We start from the raw sequence: 23,025 nt of genomic DNA, 5'->3' as shown, positions 1-23,025 counted from the left end.
AGGAAAAAAAATAGAGCAGAAAAAAAATGTTTGGCATCATTCTTCCTGAATATTCCACCTAGGTAGGAGTCATTTTTTCCCCTTGAAAGCATATTATGTCATTTTACATTAACTGTGACTCTCAGGTTGCCGAAATAAGTTACATTCCAAGCTTTTCAGTTTATGCAAAAACAACATAATGTGGCAGTGCATATTGATCTGACAATTAAAGTGTTGTCCTTGCCACTTAACCCTTGCTTATTGACTGATTAATGTATCAGTATACCTGTGACTGACTAAGCAATGTGGGAGCACAATTAATAAATGCATCATAATTTGGCAAGTCCTTTTCTCTCTTTCTTCAAGTCTTGCCTGCCTGTTGGCTACTTATGATCCTGGATTCTCTGGGCTCCCTGCCTCAGTTTGGACTGGAGCCATTTTGAAAATGCTTCTATTCTCTAATCTTCCTATTTGTACAGGTATGACATTTCAGAATTGGATACACAAACATACTTCTCCCAAAACTAAATTGACCACCAACAGAGACCTGGCCAGTGATTATTTTAGATTCTAGACATTGCTGACCTTGAAATAACAGTCAGAATGTTAATGACAGGAATTATAGAATTTATTTTCCATACAATGGGAAAATATGTTATCTGGAGAGGATTATCATGCAGTTCCTGGTATATACAGTATATCCAGGCTCCTGCCATATAATCTTTTGCCAGTGAGTTTCAATGTTACGAAGCTAAATGGTCCGATTCCATAAGTCAGATTTTTGTGTGCCTACACGATTACTCTCAAAATCTTTTTATTTCAGCAATACAAGATACCTAAAATGAGTCAGTCAGTGCCACCAAGTCTCTCCTCCCCGTATTTATCCCCATCCAGAAACAGATAAAATATGGGAGCTCCCCACCCCTTACTCACATATAAACCACTTCAGATGTTGCACTAAGAACTTCAAGAACCTTTTTGGTGGGCTCTAGTTAACCTTCCTATTATTTTTGACAGTCTACCTGCAAAGTTAACTTGGAAAATAAGCCAGGCACATTTTGTGTTTGCAGATTATTTTCATCATGGTTTTTTCTCTCCATTTATAGCCAATATTTTAAATGCTGAAAGATTTTTTGCTCAGCAGTTAAAATATTTCGTATATATGGAGGGAAAATGATAAAAAATATTCTATTTTATCTAATGCCCCATTTTTAAGAGCATTAGAACAAGTTTAACTTAAAATACAAATAGATATGGAAGAGAATCAGCAAAAACTTCAGTTCAATAATATGAATATCTGCTTGCTCTTTTCTCTTAAAACATTTTTGTTCAGTCTGTCCAAGGGAAGTATTCAAAGAGAACAAACATGCTAAATTATAATATACCACACCAGAGCCTAATAACCATGATTTCTACTTTATTGTATTGTGATAGCTTATATGGATATGTATATAGCAAAAATGGCTGGGATGAGTCACAGTATACTTAATGATGATTTATTGAATAAAGTCAGTTGGCTGGAATTGCACCACGTGCTAAACTATAAAGCACAATACAGAAACCACAATGTCTGGCTCAATCCAAAATACTAAGCCTACGCCAAGCAAATTACCTTATTGTTCATGTGACCTTGGTCACCATGGGGAAAAAGGAACTTTCATTTTGATTTTCTGACATGATGCCATGATACAAATGATGTGAATTTGTGTCCTTTGTGAAGCAACATCTTTGCAGATATGATAGTTCCCCACCTGTCCCCTATAAAGTAATTGGCCAGTAAATTTCTTCATGCAAATGACTTTGGCATCTACCAGCTGCAAAAAGTATAAGTGACCAGAAATTGGGAATATTGTAATGAACAACAGTGGAAATGTATATATGTGGTTATCTGAAAAATGGCCATTTGCTTCTGTAACAGCAAAATGCTGACAACAGACTTTGTTTCCTAAAGCATTTCTTGTACACTAAGACAGGTAATTGGTATCTTGTATGCTAACTTAATCTTTTCCCAAAACAGTGTTTCTCAACCATGGCAACTTTAAGATGTCTGGACTTTAAGAGCCTTGGTGGAACAGTGGGCTAATGCCTCCTTAAGTAACTCCAGCTGCCTGCAATTAGTGCAGGTTCGAGTCCCACCAGGCTCAAGGTTGACTCAGCCTTCCATCCTTCTGAGGTAGGTAAAATGAGGACCCAGATTGTTGGGGGCAATAAGCTGACTTTGTAATAATGCCGCTTGGGGTGGGCCAAAAGCCCTAATAAGCAGGCATATACATAGAATGAAGGCTGTTGCTAAGCACATTGATTTGTGCTTTAGATTGTAAGCTGCCCTGAGTCTTCGGAGAAGGGCGGGATATAAATGGGATTTAAAAAAACAAACAAAAAACTTCAGTTTCCAGAAGTCCTCAGCCAGCATGCTGGCTGGGAATTCTGGGAATTGCAGTCCACACATCTTAAAGTTGCCAAAGTTGAGAAATAATGCCCTAAAGCATGGGAGTCAAACTCACCATGTCACATGACATGTCGTGATGTATAGTGACTTTTCACACTGCTGCAGCTGGGGTGGGCACATTCTCCTCATGGTGCAACTGGCCTGTGTGTCAACAGTTTGACACCCTGCCCTAAAGAGTTCTTTTCTGATACATAATATATTTATATTTACAATGGTTTTTATATCTTTATTTTTATTATATTATAGTCCACCTAGAGCAGGGGTGTCAAACTGCTGGCTCATGGGCCGGATGCATCACCGGGAAACTACACTCACCCCATTGCCAGCAATGGCAAAAAAGCTCCAATAGGTTGCGCGACGTCACGTGACATCGTAAATTTGACATGTCTGACCTAGAGCCACCTGAAGCAACAAAATGGGTGGTACATAAATTCATTTATTAAATAAATACATACTATCTTGTTCAATGCTGTTATAAAATATGAATGATATTTAGAATAAATTGTTCATTTTATTTTGGGGAGAGAAAAAGAAAAGAGTCACTTTTCTTAAAGACAAAAATCTGTACTTTTACATATAAACATTTCATCATATTTTCTTTAAGCCAGCATGTATTTGCCAACATTAATTTAAGGCTCTTTTAGTTTTATCTCAAACTCAAAAACCTTAATGGTGATTACAATATTGTATTTGTCGTTTATTGCCTATGAGAGTATGAATTCAATTAAATTTGTGTTGCAAATATATGTAATAAAATACAGCTTGAAGATTCCTATTTATTTTTTGTAGCATTATTCTACTGTACTTGATAAGATAAAATAACTGGCAGTATTTCAATGTATATTTACACTGAGCTTATACTCAGGCTGACTTATTTCTGAGTAAGCTTTTCTTTGTAAAGTTGGTGCAAGACTTGTATGTTAGACAGAATGGGGTGACAGACTAAAGTGGTAGAATTCAAACTTATAGTAGTTTTGGCTGCATGTGGGTGATGGGAATCTTATTTCAAGAAAACAATTTCAATGTACAAATGAACATTCATTTACAAACTGGAATGTCACTACAGAAATAATTAGTCAAGCCTGTAGCCATCTGTTAGACTTTAGGATATAGAAGAAAAATTGTGTGAGTGTTTCTGTGGATTGTGTGGGAGGAAACATTTTAAAATAATGGATGACCAATAAAAAATGTAGTGTAATTAAAGCCTGCAAAGTCTTTAATTTTCAGAGTTTTGCTTTCCTCCACCTAATGTGTAGAATAAGTCTCTGTCTGATTACATCAATGTAAATTGTTCGACAAGAGAACAGATAGTCTTTGGTGACTTTTGAATGTCTTTCCTATGTTTTAAAGACAAACCCCAGAGAAAACGTTAGATCTCAAGTACTTGAGAAATAAATCCCTCATGGATCTCCCCTTTATGACAGTTCAACAGCTTTTTAATAATCGGAAAAAGACACAGCAACTTACTTCTGCTGACTTTGAACACAATACCTGAAATTGTAAAAAACAGACATAGGCAAGCTAGTACCCTCCAAGAATGTAAACTTCCATCAGCTCTTGCCACTATAGTCAATTATATAAGACTTATGGTATACTATAGAACAAGCTTTACTGCCTCCTGTAGTCTTACGTCCAAGCAATGCATACTTTTTTTTTTGCTGCAGCTTTATAAGGAGCCTCAGTGTATCGCTAACAGAATTTGTTAGATGAAAAGGATAAAATAATCAAGATATAGAAAGTCAGACCTTTGATCCTTCTACTTGAGAATGGTGGACACTGATAGAACTAATTCTCAAGGGTTTAGAGAGAATCTTTACAAATTCTGCTTAGAAATTCCAAAAGGTTCAATATGAGTCAGGTTGGGTGCAATAAAAATCCTTTATCATTGAGAATTATTTTTCTTCTATGACAACAAATGCAGAGTTTACTGCCTGTATTGTGAATAAAAGTGTCCAGTTGCTCATAAAAGAGACTAAGAAGAGACACAGATACAGATAGCTCTTGACTTAAAACCACAATTCAGCCTGGAATTTTGGTGGTAGGTGGTTGTGGTTGAAAGTTGAGTCACTGTGTGACCGGATTCAATTTTACAACTGTTTTTACAATGGTCATTAAGTAAGTCTCTGCAGTTGTTAAGCAAATCATATGGATGTAAAATGAATCATGTGGTCATAAATTTAAATTGTTTGGGGTGGTTTTTTTTTTTGGTGGAGAACACAATCACATGACCGTGGGAGGCTGCAACCAGTTGTAAATATGAGCTTACATGTGATCATGTAAGCTTGAGGATGTAGACCAGTCATAATTTGAGGATGGGTCATAAGTAACTTGTTCTTAACTCTGTTGTGATTTAAAATGTTTGTTAATTGACCAGTCATAAATTAAGGACTACCTGTAATGAATTTCCACACAAGCACTAGTCCTTTTTCCCAACATCACAAGGAAGTAATCAGTTTCTTAAAAGGTCCAGCTTCTTTGTCAGGATCTTGAAAATCTTCCTTCAAATGAACCTATTAGTTTAAGAAGTAACTATCATTGTATCTGTTCACCAGTCCCATTTGACAAAGCATCTCTATAAATCTATGTGACAAACTAAAATAAATAACTTTTAATTATAAATAGCTTTAGTTAGTCACTTAATTTTTTTAATATCACCTTTCAACCCAGAAGTATCCTCAAGATACTTTCCTTATGATACTATTATGCTATAGAGTAATTAACCATCCAGTTAAAATGTGCAGTTAAATTTATTCTATTCTTGCATGTAATTAATATTAGCTATTGAAAATAAGCAAGAGCTCCCATTAGCCAATATCAACAAGCAAGCCAACCTTTTAACTTCATTAAGAAATATAATTATTGTTTTCCAAAAAAAAGAAGCATCCTAAAACAAGAGGAAAGAGTTCCTCTACTTTAGAGTTTCACAGAAAGAGAATTAATTTGGGATGACTTGGACTTTAACTCTTTTCAATTTAATCCATACTAGCTCATAATGCAGAAGTGGTTTACCATTGACATCTTCTTCCATATTTTTAACCCCTTGCCTTGCCTTGCTTACACTCCTAGTATATCTTGATAGTATTTCATCTAAGCAATAGCCAGATTTTATCCTGCTTGGTTTTTCAAGAACCTCCAACTTTATCTAGATGCTACCAACCTTTCTTTAAGGTATTCAACGTGACAGCTTGCTCATTAAATATTACACTATCTACAATGCAGTTATTTGTTTGTTTACTTGTTTATTATTTAATTGCTATAGGAAGTGATTGGGTGCCAGCATACAATTGAGTTGAATATTACCTTTACCCTCAAATTGTCCTCCCTCCAAATGTGCCAGTCTTATTAAAATTCTTTGAAACTTGCTCTGAAAATTATAGCAGATGTCGTGTCTCAACAACCCTCTAGAGTCATTTCAATTTTAGCTTCGGGCAAATTTTTGGTAACATTTTTATCCCAAGACTGACTACTTTACAATCTGTTATAAACTAAAAAAAATACACATTAATTTTAGAAATTATATTTCAATAGATACACCTGTATGTTTTCCAGGGTAAGAATTCTGACACTGGATTGGACCATTAGTGCTACCAAGTATCTACTCTTTGTACCTATAATCTGAAATTTACAGGTAACAGATCAAAGAAGGTTGTACTCCATCAGCATTCTATTTTCTTTTATAACTTTTCTTTCACCAGTATTAGCTCTGTGCTCAAATTCGCTGGTTGTTTTCTTATACGTACCGAGCAGCTGAGGAACTTGCTTCTCTTGAATTTTTAAAATTATTTATGTAGTTGAATACCTAGGTGTACAGGTATATACACACACAAGCTTATGTTTTTATTTATTTTTTCCAGGCACATATCAGTTCAGCTCTCTAGAATCTGCACCACTTGGGACTTCGCTTGGAAGAATAAAAGCCAATGACCCTGATGTGGGTGAAAATGCTGCGATTGAGTACAGCATTGCTGCCGGCGATGGATCTGACATGTTTGATATCATCACTGACAAGGACACACAAGAAGGGATTTTAACAATCAAAAAGGTTTATTTTCCTCTCTGTCTTTTATTGGACTTGGCACTTCAGGTTTTAGATTTCCCTTTGAAGCTGGAGGTTGGATCAGATTTCATAAAAGGTCAACTGCAGAGAAACTAGCAGGTGTTAAGCTTCAAACCAACCTTCCTTCCATCCTTCCTTCCTTCCTTCCTTCCTTCCTTCCTTCCTTCCTTCCTTCCTTCCTTCCTTCCTCCCTCCCTCCCTCCCTCCCTCCCTCCCTTCTGTATTTTTAACTGTTTTCACTTGTCAGATGCATTGAAATTTGTTGGCATGTAACTTTAGAAGTATAAATGTTAAAGTTCTTTTGAACATGTAAGAGAGGTTAACGTATTTGGCAAGGAGTCTATGACAATTTGCCGTGACCACAGCCAAGTCACCACGGGACAACATGACATGGTCAACATGTCACGCCCAAGTCACTGTGAGACAACTCACCATGGCCAACTCGCGGCAGGACAACTCACCTCAGGACAAGAGTTATACTAATATCAACGAAATGGTGGAATATAATCATTAAAGAAAAGATGCAAAGAATGAAATGTGAATGACAAAAATTGAATTTTTTATTTTAAATAATTGAATTGTTAAATTATCCTGCAGTCAGTTGTCCTGCAGTAACTTGATTGTGGTGAGTTCGCTGTAATTGAGTTGGCCATGGCAAGTTGGCTGTGACAACTTGGCCACAGCGAGCTGGCTGTAGTGAATTGTCCCATTTTGCTTTGCAAGCTGACTGACTAGCTGAAGTCTACCATTTCTCTCCCAAAGGCTGTAAATAGCCAAATGTCTATGTGGTATCCTGAAAATAGGAGGCAAAAGAATTCTGGTTTCTAGTGAGATTTTTATCCAGAGACCCTTATTGAGTATCTCTCCCCCTCCCCTTTATACCAGGGCTTATAGCACTTATTTCACTGAGTTCTATATAAACAAAAACAGGGGGAAAATTGAACTGATTCTTGTCAGGAGTACTTGGGTTTTGACGCTTCCACTCGAGGTATTATTATGATAGAATCTGAAAAGTCACGACTTTTTGAGATGCCTTTTTATAGTGTCCTCCATACATTATGTCAGTTCTATTAAAGTAAATGGGGAAATCAGCCACAGGCTATGAAATTCATTGGATAAATTAGAGTTCTAATAAGGAGTTCCTGGCTCTGGGCATCTGCTTCACATATCTCTTGACAGCCCATCCACCAGTAGCAGATGGTCTCTGCCCAGAAATCATCTTTAAAAAGAGAGAAAATCAGTCTGTATGCTGATCTGCAAATACATGCTGCAGTTATAGTGTCAAAGAGTAGTGAAGGGACACACAATATGCACCTGGAGTGGTGTATATACTGTATGTGTGTTTGTGAATAAAATTATATAAATGCTATATGTGAAGTTAGTACAGTTCAGGAACAGCTTCAGTAGTAGTCCAAAATTGATATTACTCCTAGGATAGATTGAGAGAAATAAGAACTATGAAAGAGTTTATTAACAAAATATTGTGTTGTTGTTGACATATCTTCTTTCCCCATCTCTCTCATATTATTAATCAGGAGAGTACTACAGTAAAACAAACCAGGATAGCATTATAAGAGCATGACAACGGTATGAGAGCTTTCTCTCTTCATATAATTTTAGTTTCAATCATGTCTTTCATATGAATTAGGTTCCTCAACAAAAAGCCTGAATAGATAATTTTAGTAGAGAAAATTATCTTTTTTATCTTCATCAGATCTTTTGTGGAGAGGCAGATTTATATTGGTGGAGTCTTTTCCATTTTTAATTTCCTACAATTTGTCATTTTACCTCAGGTAGGCTTCGAGATAATTTAAAGCAGAGGTAGGCAATCTGTCTTCCTGATATTTTGGTCTCTCACAGTTCCTTGCTATTAGTAATAATCAACAGACTGATGTAAGTTAATGTCCAAAATATCTGCAAGGAATTAGACTGACTATTTCTTATTAAAGTGTGGTTAATTCAAAGAAGCCGACAACAGAAATCATGGTTTACACTGAACTTAATTTTCATTAGCTACAAATGATCCTGGGACACTAATTCAATCCATAGGTCAGCTGAAAGAAATCATTTTTATTTTCATTAGAATTCAAAATTTATCCCAATTCATTATCTCATCCCAAAGAAGCAACACAGATAACATTTGCATGCACAAACTTTGGGCACTTCTGCACAACCAGTGATTGCCCTGACAGTAGCTCTTGCAGGAATATGCTTCAATAAAACTTTGACTAGCACCCTTGGCATGTGTAGCCTATTTTTTTTATTCACAGTGAGATAAAAGGCAGAGGAAATCCAACAGTTGTGGCTGGTAAAAGATTTTGTAGCTATGTGCAAGGACACTGTTAATGTATTATGCTAAGCCCAAGAAGAGCTGGGTTCAAGGTTCAGCAATTGGAGCTCCCTGATTTATTTTTCTTTAAACTTTCCATTTCTTTCTTTTTGAGGGTATCTGCAATTCAACCACTAGTTCTTTTAACCCATTGACTCTTTCTTCATAAATTTGTTTTGAACTTCCATCTTGACATGACCAAATAATCCCAATGGAGATCATTTCCTTTTCTATGCAGCACCAAATTCATTCAGTGCCCAGTCATTCTTGATTAGTCTTCTTGTTCCCTTACACATATTTCTTAGGTACCCAAGTCCCATTATCACTCCAGTTTACTTCACTTGTTTACATTTCCAATTCTTCTCCTCAGGATTCATTTTTGGCCCTACTGAACAGTGATCTGTCTTATATTCAGCATTTCTCACCACTCTTGTAACCTTCAATAATTCTCTGTCTTTCTTATAAACCAACCAGTCAGCTTTTAATTTGCAACCATTCCTTTACCATGTCTGCATATGAAAAGACTTGTACTTTAAACCATGTATTCAAAACAAATGAATCATTTTCGAAGCAGTTAATCAACAAGAAGTCAGTATCCTGATACATTCTTGGTTATTTAAATAACCCATTCACTTTTTCTACATTGTCTTGCCTCATTCCAGCCAGCCTTTTTTTCTTCCTGTACTGCATTAATTTAGAATGTTTCTCAGTTCTCCCAAGTCCTCCCTGCTTTTTATATTATTACCATTATTTGTAATGTAATATATAAGTATTACTAACATATGGTTTCCCATTTTTCACATATTCACACAACAATCTATTTGGCAACAATTCCTACTTTCTGAATTGTTTCTTCCAAATGTAACCTACATCTTCATTTCCATGCTATGATTTATCAGTTCCATTCCAGAAGATTCAACCACCTCAATTCCAGTCTTTTTTATGTTTCCATTTTCTCTTGGGTTCAGTATCATGAAACTTTTCTATTATCTTTCTTTTAGTGCATCCATCAGTTTACCATTTATTTCCTTTATATTTCATGTCAGAGTCTTCCTTATGATATGGTCATCACTAAATGGCCTGTGGATATTGACTTCTGTTACCCATCATGACTTTGATCAATCAAGGCTTTCACATAAAACTTTTTAGAAGTATTTGCCTTAGTCGTACCTGTATTATATGACACATTTCCTGCTAACAGAAGGGTAATACTGTCAAATCTCAGTCCATTGTAGCCAGTATGACTTATTGAACAAAGTCCAGATTTACCCCAAGCATGCCTGCATGCATTTAATTTATATATCCCACAATCAGCTACAAGATGTTTGTCTTATTCAACATGAGCTATGATAGTTAACCATGAAAGCCAATATACTGTTGCCCATATTTCACCTATCTACTAACACACACACTTCAGCATCTAGTGATTTGATTTTTAAATTTAAGCTTTTTTTAAAAAAAATCTGTTATTTATATTGCAGTATATCCTTAGAGAAACTGCTGAGTCGAGATTAATTTGAAATGAGTTTTGAAAGATTTATATCAAAGAAGAACAATTTCTGGCTGACCTATATTTAGCACTCATTTTTGAAGGGGTCCTCTATTTGGAATAAGTGTAATTCTTATTCACCCAAACCAACAGCAATTTAACCATTGATCTCAGCAAGATGCAGATTGAACCTAATGGTTCATGCCAAATGTAGCGTGTTTCAGCACTTTTGAAATGAAACACTGATTTGTATTGATTGATAGAGCAAACCCAGAATGATATAGCACTGCAACAGACAAAGTTCAATAGATAAAGAAACTGCATTGTTTCAAAGTTGTAAATGCAAGGCCCATCTATCACAAACTCTCTTCTGTTGCTTTCAATGGAACTGATTGTTGAAATAACTATACAAATTGGATATGAGCTTAGGATGCTCATGTATATGTAAAAACTTTCTATGGTGTGTTATCTCACTGATTCATACTGATTCTTGAAAGACAAGAGCGTTGAAATTTGGTCTGTACATGAGCCAACATTTCTTGTCTGAAAATAGAATATGATTCATTTCTCTGCTTAGAAATTTGAGGCATGACATCTTTTTTAATAGTATTAGCTGCCAATAATAGAAAAGCCCAAAACTGGGATGAAATAGAATGTTAATTTATAACAGTTTCATTTCCATGTTGTTGTTTTTTACTAAAACTCTTTAAGTATTTTCTTATTCAAAGGAGCAATTTTTCAAATGAATTTTTAAAATTATTTTTCTAACCATATTGACATGCACTAAAAATAAAAGACTACTAAAATACTGGATGTTTAAATTATACCAAGTATTTATCAAGTTGTTTAAAAAAAAATCTGGAAAAGCATTTGCAGAATGTTAAAAGGATACCATTAAAATTATGTTAAATATCATTAAAATGATGGAAGATACATGATTGAATACAAAAAATGTAACAATAAGTATTTCAAAAAGATATTAAGAATGTAATCCTAAATAAAACTCATTCAGTTCAGTGGAACAGACAAATATATATAACAGAGGTCATTTTCAAGTAGTAATTTACACTTGCTAAATTTTTGTTTAAACAAATGTTTTTTTTTCATGGTTCATTAAACCTTACAAGATTTCCACGATCTTCCTTTTCTCAAAATCTCATATGTCACTGTTAGAAATTCTGTTTATATAAATCACCATATAGAACAGAGTACAGTCACCATGTGCTTTACTGCTCAACTATATAACTCTAACAGGAAACAGGAAACTTTACCTAGAACAAAAGAATATAGAGTATATACCATAGATCCAAACTTGTAAATACTACCGTCTACTGGCTGAATACTACTGTAGTTGTTGCATAGAATACATTCCAACAATGAGTTGCAACAATCACTGCTTGAAATCTCTTAAAATGATTTATTTAATCTGACATTCATGCCAGTTACTGTCAGATTGCTAGAAATGGTGAAATGATTGATAGTGTGAGATTTGGGATAATTTTAAATTGACTTTAATTTGGAGCATTGCAATGCTAACCATAGAACTGCAGCAGAACCCAGAAGACAGGTTTTCCAAAAATGCTTAATCCTTTAAAAAAAAGTACTTACATTTTTTTCTCCTTTTCTCTCTTCTTTACCTTCCATATTTGGATACAAGCAATTGGATTTTGAAAAGAAGAATCAATATAACCTAAAAGTGGAAGCCACTAACACTCATCCTGACCCACGATTTTTCTACCTGGCACCATTTAGAGACTCAGCTTTGGTTAAAGTTTATGTGGAAGATGTAGATGAGCCACCTGTTTTTAATTTGCCATCTAATTTAATAGAAGTAGATGAAGATGTCAGGGAAGGCAGTATCATTGGGCAAGTGATAGCCCAGGATCCAGATGCAACAAGGAACCTAATCAAGTAAGTTATCTTCCATAAATATAAAAAAGGCTACATTGAAAGTATATGATCTTGCCTAAATGTGCTTCAGACTTTAGCAACTTTTGTGTTTAATAATGGCAATAAGACTTCACAGGGTCCTTTAAATGCATCAGAGAAATGGTGACAAGACAATCAGAAAATCTATGGAAGATTTTTATCACTTTTTTCTCACTTTTCTCACATTTTTTATAATAATATAGCTTCACTTCACAGTATGTGCTCAGATTTTATTCCATTTATCAGAATAAATGCACACATGCACACACACTGAAAAGTATGAAGGAAGGCATTAGCAATTTATTTTGTTTCGGGTTTGGGATGGAGAAATGAAATGATTTTTTTAAAATTCTGCTTTGTGAAGCATAACACTGGATAATTCATTATTATTTATCTGTTACTTAGATTCAACTCTGAAATGACTCTGGGTAGCCTGTGTAGTTAAAAAAATAAAATAAAAGAGAAAAAAACATAATAACAATAATAATAATATAATAATAATAATAATAATAATAATAATAATAATAATAATAATAATAATAATAATAATAATAATAACAACAACAACAACAACAACAACAACAGCAACAACAATAATAATATGTTGTTGCTGTTGTTTTCCCCATTCCTTTACTGGTTAGCTATTTTTAAAGCAAAAAATGTCAATTTTGAAAATAGACAACTGTGTATCAAATTAGAATCCCCCCCCAAGAGTTTGATGATAAAAACACTGGTAGGGTGGAACACATGAAAGTGCTGTTAATTGTTTTTATAGTTTCTCTGCAAAAGAGGCTTTGGTTTATTTTCCTCATTCATAGCATGTTTAAAAAATTATTTTTATAGCTAATTTATTCTCTCAAGATGGCAGAGGGTGCAGAGGTTTTCATTATTTTTTCTGCTACATGTGCTGCTATTTCTTTGCACTGATGTGTCAAGGCTCCTTGTGATGAGTTTGTGAATGATATCTTACTCTGTGAAATTTCTGATGTTCAAAAAAATAAATGACAAGAGACTCAGAATGGGATAACCGCTAACTAACTGCTGCCAACTTGCCACGGCCAACTTGATACAGGACAACTCATCATAGTCAACTCACTGTGGGACAACTTGCTGGGGGATAATTCAACAATTCAATTTAAGTATTTAAATAATTAAAATAATATTTTGACTTTTGTCATTCACATTTCATTTTGTCCCTCCTTTTGCATTCTTTTTTTAATGATTCTATTTTACCATTTCGTTGACATTAGTGTAACTCTCATCCTGCAATGAGTTGTGCTGTGGTAAGTTGGCCACAGTGAGTTGTCCTGCAGCGAGTTGGCTGCAGCGAATTGAGTGTGGCCAGTTGGTGGTGGCAAGTTGGCCGTGGTTAGTTGGCCATGCTGAGTTGTCTTAGACCCCATAGTTCTGGATTTTTTTTATCAATATTATAGGATTCTGACCAGAAAAAAAGAACAATCTCCCAGATTTTGCCTTTGATAGCATGGGCTATGGTTTGTCTAAGTGCTGATTTTAGATTATTATTATTATTATTATTATTATTATTATTATTATTATTATTATTATTATTATTATTATTATTATTATTTAAATTTATATTCCGCCCTTCTCTCTAAGGACTCAGGGTGGCTCACAACATTAAAAAATTAAAAAACATAGAATACAAAGATTAAAAAAGAATTAAACAATAAATAAAGAAATAAAGGACAATTTAAGCCAATAAAAACCAAATTTAAAAAACCATGATCAGTCCAGGCCTGCTTGTTGGAACAACCATTTCTTCAGGTAGCGGCAGAAGGATCAAAGGTCAGGGGCCGTCCACAGTTCATTCCGCAGTTCATTCCAGACAGTCGGTGCACCCACAGAGATGGCTCTCCCCCTGGGGGTTGCCAGCCGGCATTGCCTGGCCAACGGCACCCTGAGGAGGCCAACTCTGTGGGAGCACACTGGGAGATGGGAGGTTGACATTGGCAGCAGGTGGTCTCGCAAGTACCCTGGGCCTAAGCCATGTAGGACTTTAAAGGTAATTACCAGCACCATGAATCGCACCCAGAGGGCAACCGGAAGCCAATGCAGCTCACGAAGGAGTGGTGTAACATGGGAGTATCGAGATCCTCCCATAAGCACCCATGCGGCCTCATTTTGCACCAGTTGAAGCCTCTGGGTGCACCTCAAGGGCAGCCCCATGTAGAGAGCATTGCAGTAATCCAGGCGAGAAGTGACAAGGGCATGGGTGACCGTGCATAGGGCATCTCGGTCCAAAAAGGGGCACAACTGACGCACCAGGCAAACCTGTGCAAAGGCCCCCCTGGTCACAGCAGTTAGATGATCCTCAAAATTAAGCCATGAATCCAGGAGGACACCCAAGTTGCAGACCCTTTCTGAGGAGGGCAATAGCTCCCCCCATCAAAAGAGGTGGAACATGTTGGACAATATGAGATGCCGGTATCCACAGCCAGTCGGTCTTGGAGGGGTTCAGCCTGAGCCTGTTCCTTCCCATCCAGACCCGCACCGCCTCCAGGCACCGGGACATCACGTCAAGGGCATCACTGGGTTGGCTCGGGGTGGAGATAAACAACTGGGTATCATCGGCATATTGGTGATACCTCACCCCAAAGCCATGGATGATCTCACCCAGTGGCTTCATATAGATGTTAAAAAGGAGGAGGGAGAGAACTGACCCCTGGGGTACCCCACAAGAAAGGGGCTTCAGGGTAGATCTCTGCCCCCCCTGCCACTAAGAACTGCAAACGTCCCAAGAGGTAGGAAGAGAACCACCGTAAAACAGTGACTCCCATTCCCAACCCCTCGAGCCATCGCAGCAGGATACCATGGTCGATGGTATCAAAAGCCGCTGAGAGGTCAAGTAGGACCAGGACAGAGGAGCAACCCCTGTCCCGGGCTCGCCAGAGATCATCTACCAGTGCAATCAATGCTGTTTCCATGCTGTAACCGGGTCTGAAACTGGACTGGTATGGGTCCAGATAGTCTGCTTCATCCAGGAATTGCGGAAGCTGACGCGCTACAACACTCTCAACAACCTTCGCTACAAAGTGAAGGTTGGAGACAGGATGATAGTTATTCAAGGAGGCCAAGCCCAGAGCAGGCTTCTTGAGAAGGGGCCTCACCACCACCTCTTTTAAGGCAGAGGGGAAGACACCCTCCATCAATGAAGCATTGACAACTGCCTGGAGCCAGCCCCCTGTCACCTCCCTGGCAGCTGAAACCAGCCATGAGGTACATTTATTTATTTATTTTATTTTAATTCCATTTATATCCCGCCCTTCTCCGAAGACTCAGGGCGGCTTACAAGCTTAGCAGTAGCCTTCATTCTATGTATATGCCTGCTTGTTAGGGCTTTCACACACACCCCAAGCAGCATTATTACAAAGTCAGCTTAATTGCCCCCAACAATCTGGGTCCTCATTTTACCTACCTCGGAAGGATGGAAGGCTGAGTCAACCTTGAGCCTGGTGGGATGCGAACCTGCACTAATTGCAGGCAGCTGGTGTTACTTAAGGAGGCATTAGCCCACTGCTCCACCAAGGCTCTTGTAGTAAGAGTCCAGTAAACAAGTTGTAGTGCTCAGTCTACGCATGATCCTGTCCACATCATCCAAAGACACAGGGTCAAACTCACCCCAAATGGTATAATCAAGACCTTCCCTCTCCGCCCAGTTATAATTCCGCCCAGTTGGAGTCCAAACCAGTCCGGATCTGAGCGATTTTGTCCTGCAGATACTGTACAAATTCCTCAGCTCTACCCTGCAAGGGGTCATCCCTCGGTCGCTGGTTGAGCAGTGAGCGGGTCACTCTAAACAGGGTGGCTGGGCGGTTATCTGTGGACGCAATGAGAACGGAAAAGTAAGCAGATATGTCAAGGCTGTGTCTGAATCCAAGTCCTAAGGTTAATTGCCACCAAAATATGGCTGGTATTTAATTGCATTCAGCTCTGCCTAGGTTAAATACAAAGCAAAGAAGAATTTTCATCTTGCTACTACCACAAGCCCATCAGGCCTAAAAGGTCTTGCAGGAGCAATATTTATAGCTGTGACTCAGTGATTTCCAAACTGCTCTCATGACAGTTTCTAATTGTGACATTCAACCAGTTTTCTTCAGAGAGCCCAAGGCTTTTAGCTGTCTAAAATGCTTCATAGTCCCAACTGTCAGCTGTAATCTATGAGGATGATTTGTGGTAAAAATACACATACCCACATAAGACTCTTTAGGCTTAATAAGGTGAAATAGTTTCATTCATGAAAAGTAGACCCTTTTCCCCAATGCCCCTCTGGAAATTAGGAATGTCATCACCATCAATTCTCTCTATCCTGTTTAAAAATGATGTCTCATTTTGTTTATGAGCCAATCTGATGCTAACCGTGGGTGATCTAGCTATCTCTGTTTAATTTGGAGTAGAGTAGAAGAGCTCTTGGATTGAAAATGAACATCCTGCAATATTTCATAATGAATCATAAGTATATTTAACGGAAGTACACACCATAGACAAGTAATGTGGACAATAATGTGAAGGGTAATACTGTGGATCTCAATGTCCTTTAGGTCTACTAGATATTCCTAAAACTAATTAAACATAATATGACATGACCACAATTTGGACCAGAATTGTCATTGTTCTGCAAAGCAATTCCTAAATATGTTGCCCCAGATTTTATCGGGAGGTGTTTTTTTTCCATGGTTGTTAGGCAAATCACTGTGGTTGCTAAGTGAAATGTGCATCATTAAGTAAATCTGGCTTCTTACTGTGCTTGTTGGAAGCCAATTGGGAAGGTTGCAAATGGTGATCTTATGTTCCTGGGATATGGCATACATCATAAATACATGCCAGTTGCCAAGTGCCCAAATTTTGATTACTGCAATGGTTATAAGTGCAAGGATGAGTCAGAAGTCTCTTTTTCAATGCTGTTGTAACTTCAAAATGGTTGCTAAACCAATGGTTATAAATTGAGTACTACCTAAATGTTGTGTATTTGTTAAATGGCAGTGTGCCATATATATATATGGGAATGCATGTAATGAGTCCATATGGTCTATATGTCCAAAGAGGAATCATATTGATGAAATGGGAAAAAGGCCTACATCATTTTAATAGCCTGCTTTTTGTTCTTTTTTCCTTAACATTGGATATGATTAGGTGTGGGGTTTTGTGTGTATATAAACAAATTTTAGTTTTGTTTAATTTTTTAAGTTATCAGTTATCTTTTTAAAACCTTTTCTGCTCCCTAGATATTTGAGTATGAGGTTGGTTTTTTTATATCATATATGATACATATGTATGTTCCTGTGGGAGTGAGTAGGGTTAATTTTTTTCTTTAAAATACGTTGTGTTGTATACAATTGCTATATAAATATGTAATTTCTTATAATACTGCAAACTACTATCCAATTGTTTTCAAGAAATGTTAACTGTAATATTTTTAAAAGTTTAATCTTTTAAAATTAGTCTTCAAAGTTCATAAGGCTCAGGAATGTACTTTAAAAATGACAACCATAAGTGGTTGTATGTACCATAAGTGGTACATACATACATACATACATACATACATACATACATACACACACACACACACACACACACACACACATATATATATATAACTGGAATCCCAGGTGTAGACATTTGAAATCAGTGAAAATAAAAGCGATGAACTCCGGGATATAAGAAAAAATTCTTCTTTATTGCTGAGCTTTCGTCAACAAGCTGTTGACATCATCAGAGCAAGGGCTGAATGATAAGGGAGTCAGTACTTACACTTATATGGCAGTTATAACGTTCAAATTGTGGAATGTGGGTGTGGCCTATTTGTGACAAGCCCACTCATGTATAATCACAGTGGTTCCGGCTTTGTTGGAAAAGGCTGGTCTCTGGTTGATTTTTAAAAGTCGCGCCTAGCAGCTGCTTGGCACGTATCAGCTGTTAGGCGCGTAACTCTCATCGCGTCACATGCAGTCATGCACTGGCTGACAGGCTGTTCATTCGAAGTAGAGTTAAGGAGGTCATCTCGTTCCCTCGCATGCGGTCGTCACAGGCTTGATTCTGCTGTGGAAGGGAGCAGATATCCTTGTGGAGCGTGTAAGTGATTCGCTCTCCTTCATGTTTCTTTACCTGGTTGCTGTAAAATTTGCTTGTTTGTGTGATTTGGTTTGTCGGATCTTGAAACTCTTTTAGTGTGTGGTTGTTGTGTGTGTCTGTCTTGTTTTGCATGGTTGTTTGGTGTGTTTGAATGGAAGTCAGTGTTATGGTTGTCAGTTGTGAGTGATTTTGTGGGATGTTTGGTCTGGTTTGTTATTTTTTGTTTTATTGTGCATGGTGGGACAGATTTCAGTTTTGATTGTGGTCTCAAGATTCTGTTGTTGTTTGGGTGTTGTGTGTGTTTGTTTTGTTGTGTGTGGTTATTTAGTGAAGTTGCAAGATTTGTGTCTTGGGTGTTGTGGTCAGAAGTGGTGTTGTCTTTATGCGTAGAAGTGTCAGATGGTGTGTTGGTTATGCAAGCTATCATTGTTGTGTTAGAATTCTGTCTGTTGTTTAGTTCAATTGGAATGGATTGTGTTACAATAATCTCATCTGTTGTGTTGATATGGTGTTTGACAGGTGGGTGGAGTAGTGTGTTTGTGTCTTTGTTGATTGTATTTAAGCATTTGGATGTTTTGAGTTTGAATTATTACCACCATACCAAACTCTGAGAAGGCATTTACAACAACACATGATCAAAACTGAAATCTGTCCCACCATGCACAATAAAACAAAAAATAACAAGCCAGATCAAACATCCCACAAAATCACTCACAACTGACAACCATAACACTTACTTTCATTCAACCACACCAAACAACCATGCAAAACAAGACAGACAGCGCATGACTCCACGCAGTGCGACAAGAGTTACGCGCCTAACAGCTGATATGCACCAAGCAGCTGCTAGGCGCGACTTTTAAAAATCAACCAGAGACCGGCCTTTTCCAACAGAGCCGGAGCCACTGTGATTTTCCACGAGCGAGCTTGTCACAAATAGGCCACACCCACATTCCACAATTTGAACGTTATAACTGCCATATAAGTGTACGTACTGACTCCCTTATCATTCAGCCCTTGCTCTGATGATGTCAACAGCTTGTTGACGAAAGCTCAGCAATAAAGAAGATTTTTTTTCTTATATCCTGGAGTTAATTAATTCATAGTTCGCTTACTGAAAGATGGAAAATAAACATTGCAAATAAAGAAACCACTTAGGCAAATGCATTAAAAAAAAGTTCACAATTTTCCTGTCTGGGGTCTCAGGAAATAAAACTGAGCTCCTCCCCCTGCAAATGAATTATAGTTTAGTTCTTCGGAATTTAGAAGTAATTAGAGTAGAAATTCCAGTCACGAGAACTGCTTCTTTGAACACATCTTTTTACTGTTTTTGTATGTTGCCCTTACAGCTATTTGGGAAGTAAATCAGAATAAGAAAAAAAGATTTATGAAAAATACAAGCATACATCCTGACACACTTCTGACATCTAATGGCAGTATCAAAATTGGTATCCATAACAACGTTCCAATATACATGTGGTATTCTGACATGGCTATGTAAGAGTACAGATACAACAGGATGGCTTAGATTTTTGAAATGCTTGAGTTCTTTCTTTTGTGCTATTCTGTGGAAACGTCAATTTAACTAATGCATGAAAAAAAGTATCAGATGCATTTACGTTGACTTGTCTTCTATCTCCTTGCATTTTCTTCTATTTTCTGTTTGTTCCAGGAAAAATGCCAAGAGCCATTTGAGTAGTAAATAAATTTCTGCAAATCAATCAATAAATACATTTAATTTCTTGAAATAAAAAAGGGAACAATCCCTAATGCTCTACTGTTGAATGCACGAACTTTTGTAGCTGTACAGCATCTTAAGCCTTTCTTAAAACAACAAAAAATCAAAAGAATGTTGTAATAGAAAATGGTAAGACTTGTTTTATCATTCGGTAGATATTCTTTGGATCGTCACACTGATTTGGACCGAATATTCAACATCTACTCAGGAAATGGTTCCATATTTGTTTCTAAGACCCTCGATCGAGAAGCAGCCCCATGGCATAACCTCACCGTGGTTGCAACTGAAATTAGTAAGTTGTATGTATACTATAAAGTCAGTTTGAAAGGAAGAGGAGGAAATGATATGTCAAAAGCTGGACTTTTATGCATGCATTATTATTTACGACACATGACCTTATACCCAGCAACCAAATGTGTGTTCCACTATTTTTGCTTGCACATGACCCCCAATGTAATTATATTTACATGTTTTTATAAATTCCTTTATAATACAATTTGTATGAAATAAGATATCAGTGCATTTTAAAAGCAAATGAAGATAGAAAATAAACATTTTTAAGGCTACCAAATATGGCTTTCAAAAATCCAAGCTACAACTAGATGGCAGCCCAGTCCTATGGAAAACAAATCCTTTATATTTTGCATAGTTTTTTTCTTCTTCTTCAAGATATACCAGATTTGTTTGGTTTGTTAGTTTACAGTGTAATATTTCTGGCATTTCCTAATAATCCTGAAAATGATTTTTTTTTAAAAAGTACATGATACACCCATAAAATTTAGTGAGAAAATAGGTAATAGGTTTAAAGTAGCTTGAAGTTGCTGTAACCCATCTTTTATTGGTCAATGCTAAATAGAAAACACATAACTATTTTGCTTGACCAAATTATTGTGGCAAACATAGAGAGCAATTTTGCCTGGTTTCTCAACATCTTGCCAGAATCTCCCACCCATTAGTTTTAAATTCAACAGACAGTTTCTCTGACTTATTATAAGCCACTGCCCACAGTTTCAAGCAGGAACTTTACTCATATGAACTGAAAATATTGAAGATTGAACAAAGTGATGATTTACTTGCAAAATACATCTGCCGTGCCGAGCATTAGATCTTCTCTTGCACGTTTGCATGAAAGTTAATAGGCTCTCTCTAGTGTATGCAGTAGAGGGATGCGGTGGCTCAGTGGGTTAGGACGCTGAGCTTGTCGATCAGAAGATCGGCAGTTTGGCGGGTCGAATCCCAAGCGCCGCGTAACAGAGTGAGCGCCTGTTACTCGTCCCAGCTTCTGCCAACCTAGCAGTTCGAAAGCACGTAAAAATGCAAGTAGAAAAATAGGGACCACTACGGTGGGAAGGTAACAGCGTTCCGTGCGCCTTTGGCGTCTAGTCATGCCGGCCACATGACCACGGAGATGTCCTCGGACAAGCGCTGGCTCTTCGGCTTTGAAACGGAGATGAGCACCGGCCCCTAGAGTCGGAAACGACTAGCACGCATGTGCAGGGGAACCTTTACCTTTACTAGTGTATGCAGTGCTTTTTTTGTAAAAGAAAAAGGTGCCAGAACTCACACATGTCATACAACCCGCCTTGCCTACCCTACAAGGTTCCATCCAAAAAAGGTGCCAGAACTCTGTTCTGAGCGTTCTATGAGAAAAAAAATCCTGAGTGTATGAGAGTGAAAGCTTGGGACTGCTGCATTTAGAGAGAATTTCCAAAAAGCAACGAAAAAGAACTAGTCCCTATACAAATTTATCGGGGGGGGGGGATCCTATATATTCAATGGAAAAGTGTGTTGGATTTCAGCTTCAATATGAAATGTTAATATGGGCATTTATTAATGTATTAAATTTCTATATTGCCACAGGCAAAACAGTTTTGGTGAGATAACTTTAGGAATGTCTTAATTGCAGAGTGCCCTTGACAGCCAAGGCCAAAGCAAAGGTTTTATTATCTTTAGTCCTATGTACATTAAAAAGAAACGTAGTTGGCAAGACATTCAGTTGAAAGCAGAAATGTCTGAATTGAGATATATAGGATTGCACTGAATCTATATACTTTCTCCTTCTGCCAAATAAATATTTTGAAGTCCCCACAGGCAACTGTAGCAAATGGAGCTTTTGACAAAATGACAGAGCAACATTATGGTATCACAAAGCAAGCTCTGTCCCCTACCTACTTGCATGAAAATCATGATTCAAGAAAAATGGAGTTTGTGTCAAGATTGCAAGAATTCATATTTCATTCTTGGAATACATTTTTTTAATGTTATTATATAAATAATTTCAGAATGACATTTCTAAAGGATATTTTGAGTTGTGCTATGCTTACAACATAGGCACTGACAGTTATCCTTGAATCTTAGAAAAGGAAGTGATACAATATTGTGATCAAATTCCATTTTGTCCATTTTGTTACAGGCAATCCAAAACAAAGTACTCAGACTCCCATCTTCATTCGGATTTTAGATATAAATGATCATGCCCCAGAGTTTGCCAAGTTCTATGAAACTTTTGTTTGCGAGAATGCAAAAGCAGGACAGGTAATACAGCAATATTATCACGTCTGATTAACTGTGACAGCATGCTCCGTCTCAATTATAAAAATGAATTTATCATTTTTTAAAAAATAAGTTATGTTTCAATAATCTCAACTCTAACAACTATTTTGCTTCACCAATGTTCTGATTAAAAAAAAAATAGATGTAGTTTATTTGGTTTCATGGCAATACACAACAGCTTTCAGAGGTTATCAGTAATATAATCACACATATAAAATTATGTGTGTCCTTAAAAATGAAAAATGAAACTAATAATTTAAAGTTCAAAAATAGAACCATAAACTAAACACCATCACCATAATTTCCAAACATGCTACACAAAAGTTCTGCTTTAACCAATTTTTGGAAATATATAATTGAAGAAGCTAGTTAATCCAACTACTAGAGGGATGAAATCCCAAAAAACAGGGTT

The 23,025-nt window shown here is 36.9% G+C and overlaps 1 protein-coding gene across 1 annotated transcript in view; it reads left to right on the top strand.

The window, feature by feature from the left end:
* Positions 1–23,025, top strand: part of CDH9 (cadherin 9) — a gene marked incomplete at both ends in the record, with an annotated part of 108,950 nt that overhangs the window by 70,419 nt on the left and 15,506 nt on the right. The window contains 4 exons of the mRNA XM_083358387.1: positions 6,283–6,470; positions 11,961–12,214; positions 20,216–20,352; positions 22,474–22,595. Of these exons, the coding sequence (XP_083214513.1) occupies positions 6,283–6,470; positions 11,961–12,214; positions 20,216–20,352; positions 22,474–22,595 (701 nt within the window). The remainder of the gene's footprint in view (positions 1–6,282; positions 6,471–11,960; positions 12,215–20,215; positions 20,353–22,473; positions 22,596–23,025) is intronic.

Source organism: Vipera ursinii (assembly GCF_947247035.1).
Source record: "Vipera ursinii genome assembly, chromosome: 3".
NCBI classification, from domain to species: Eukaryota; Metazoa; Chordata; class Lepidosauria; order Squamata; family Viperidae; genus Vipera; species Vipera ursinii.
The sequence above is the reverse complement of the archived record's forward strand: the minus strand, read 5'-3'. Positions and strand labels throughout refer to the sequence as shown.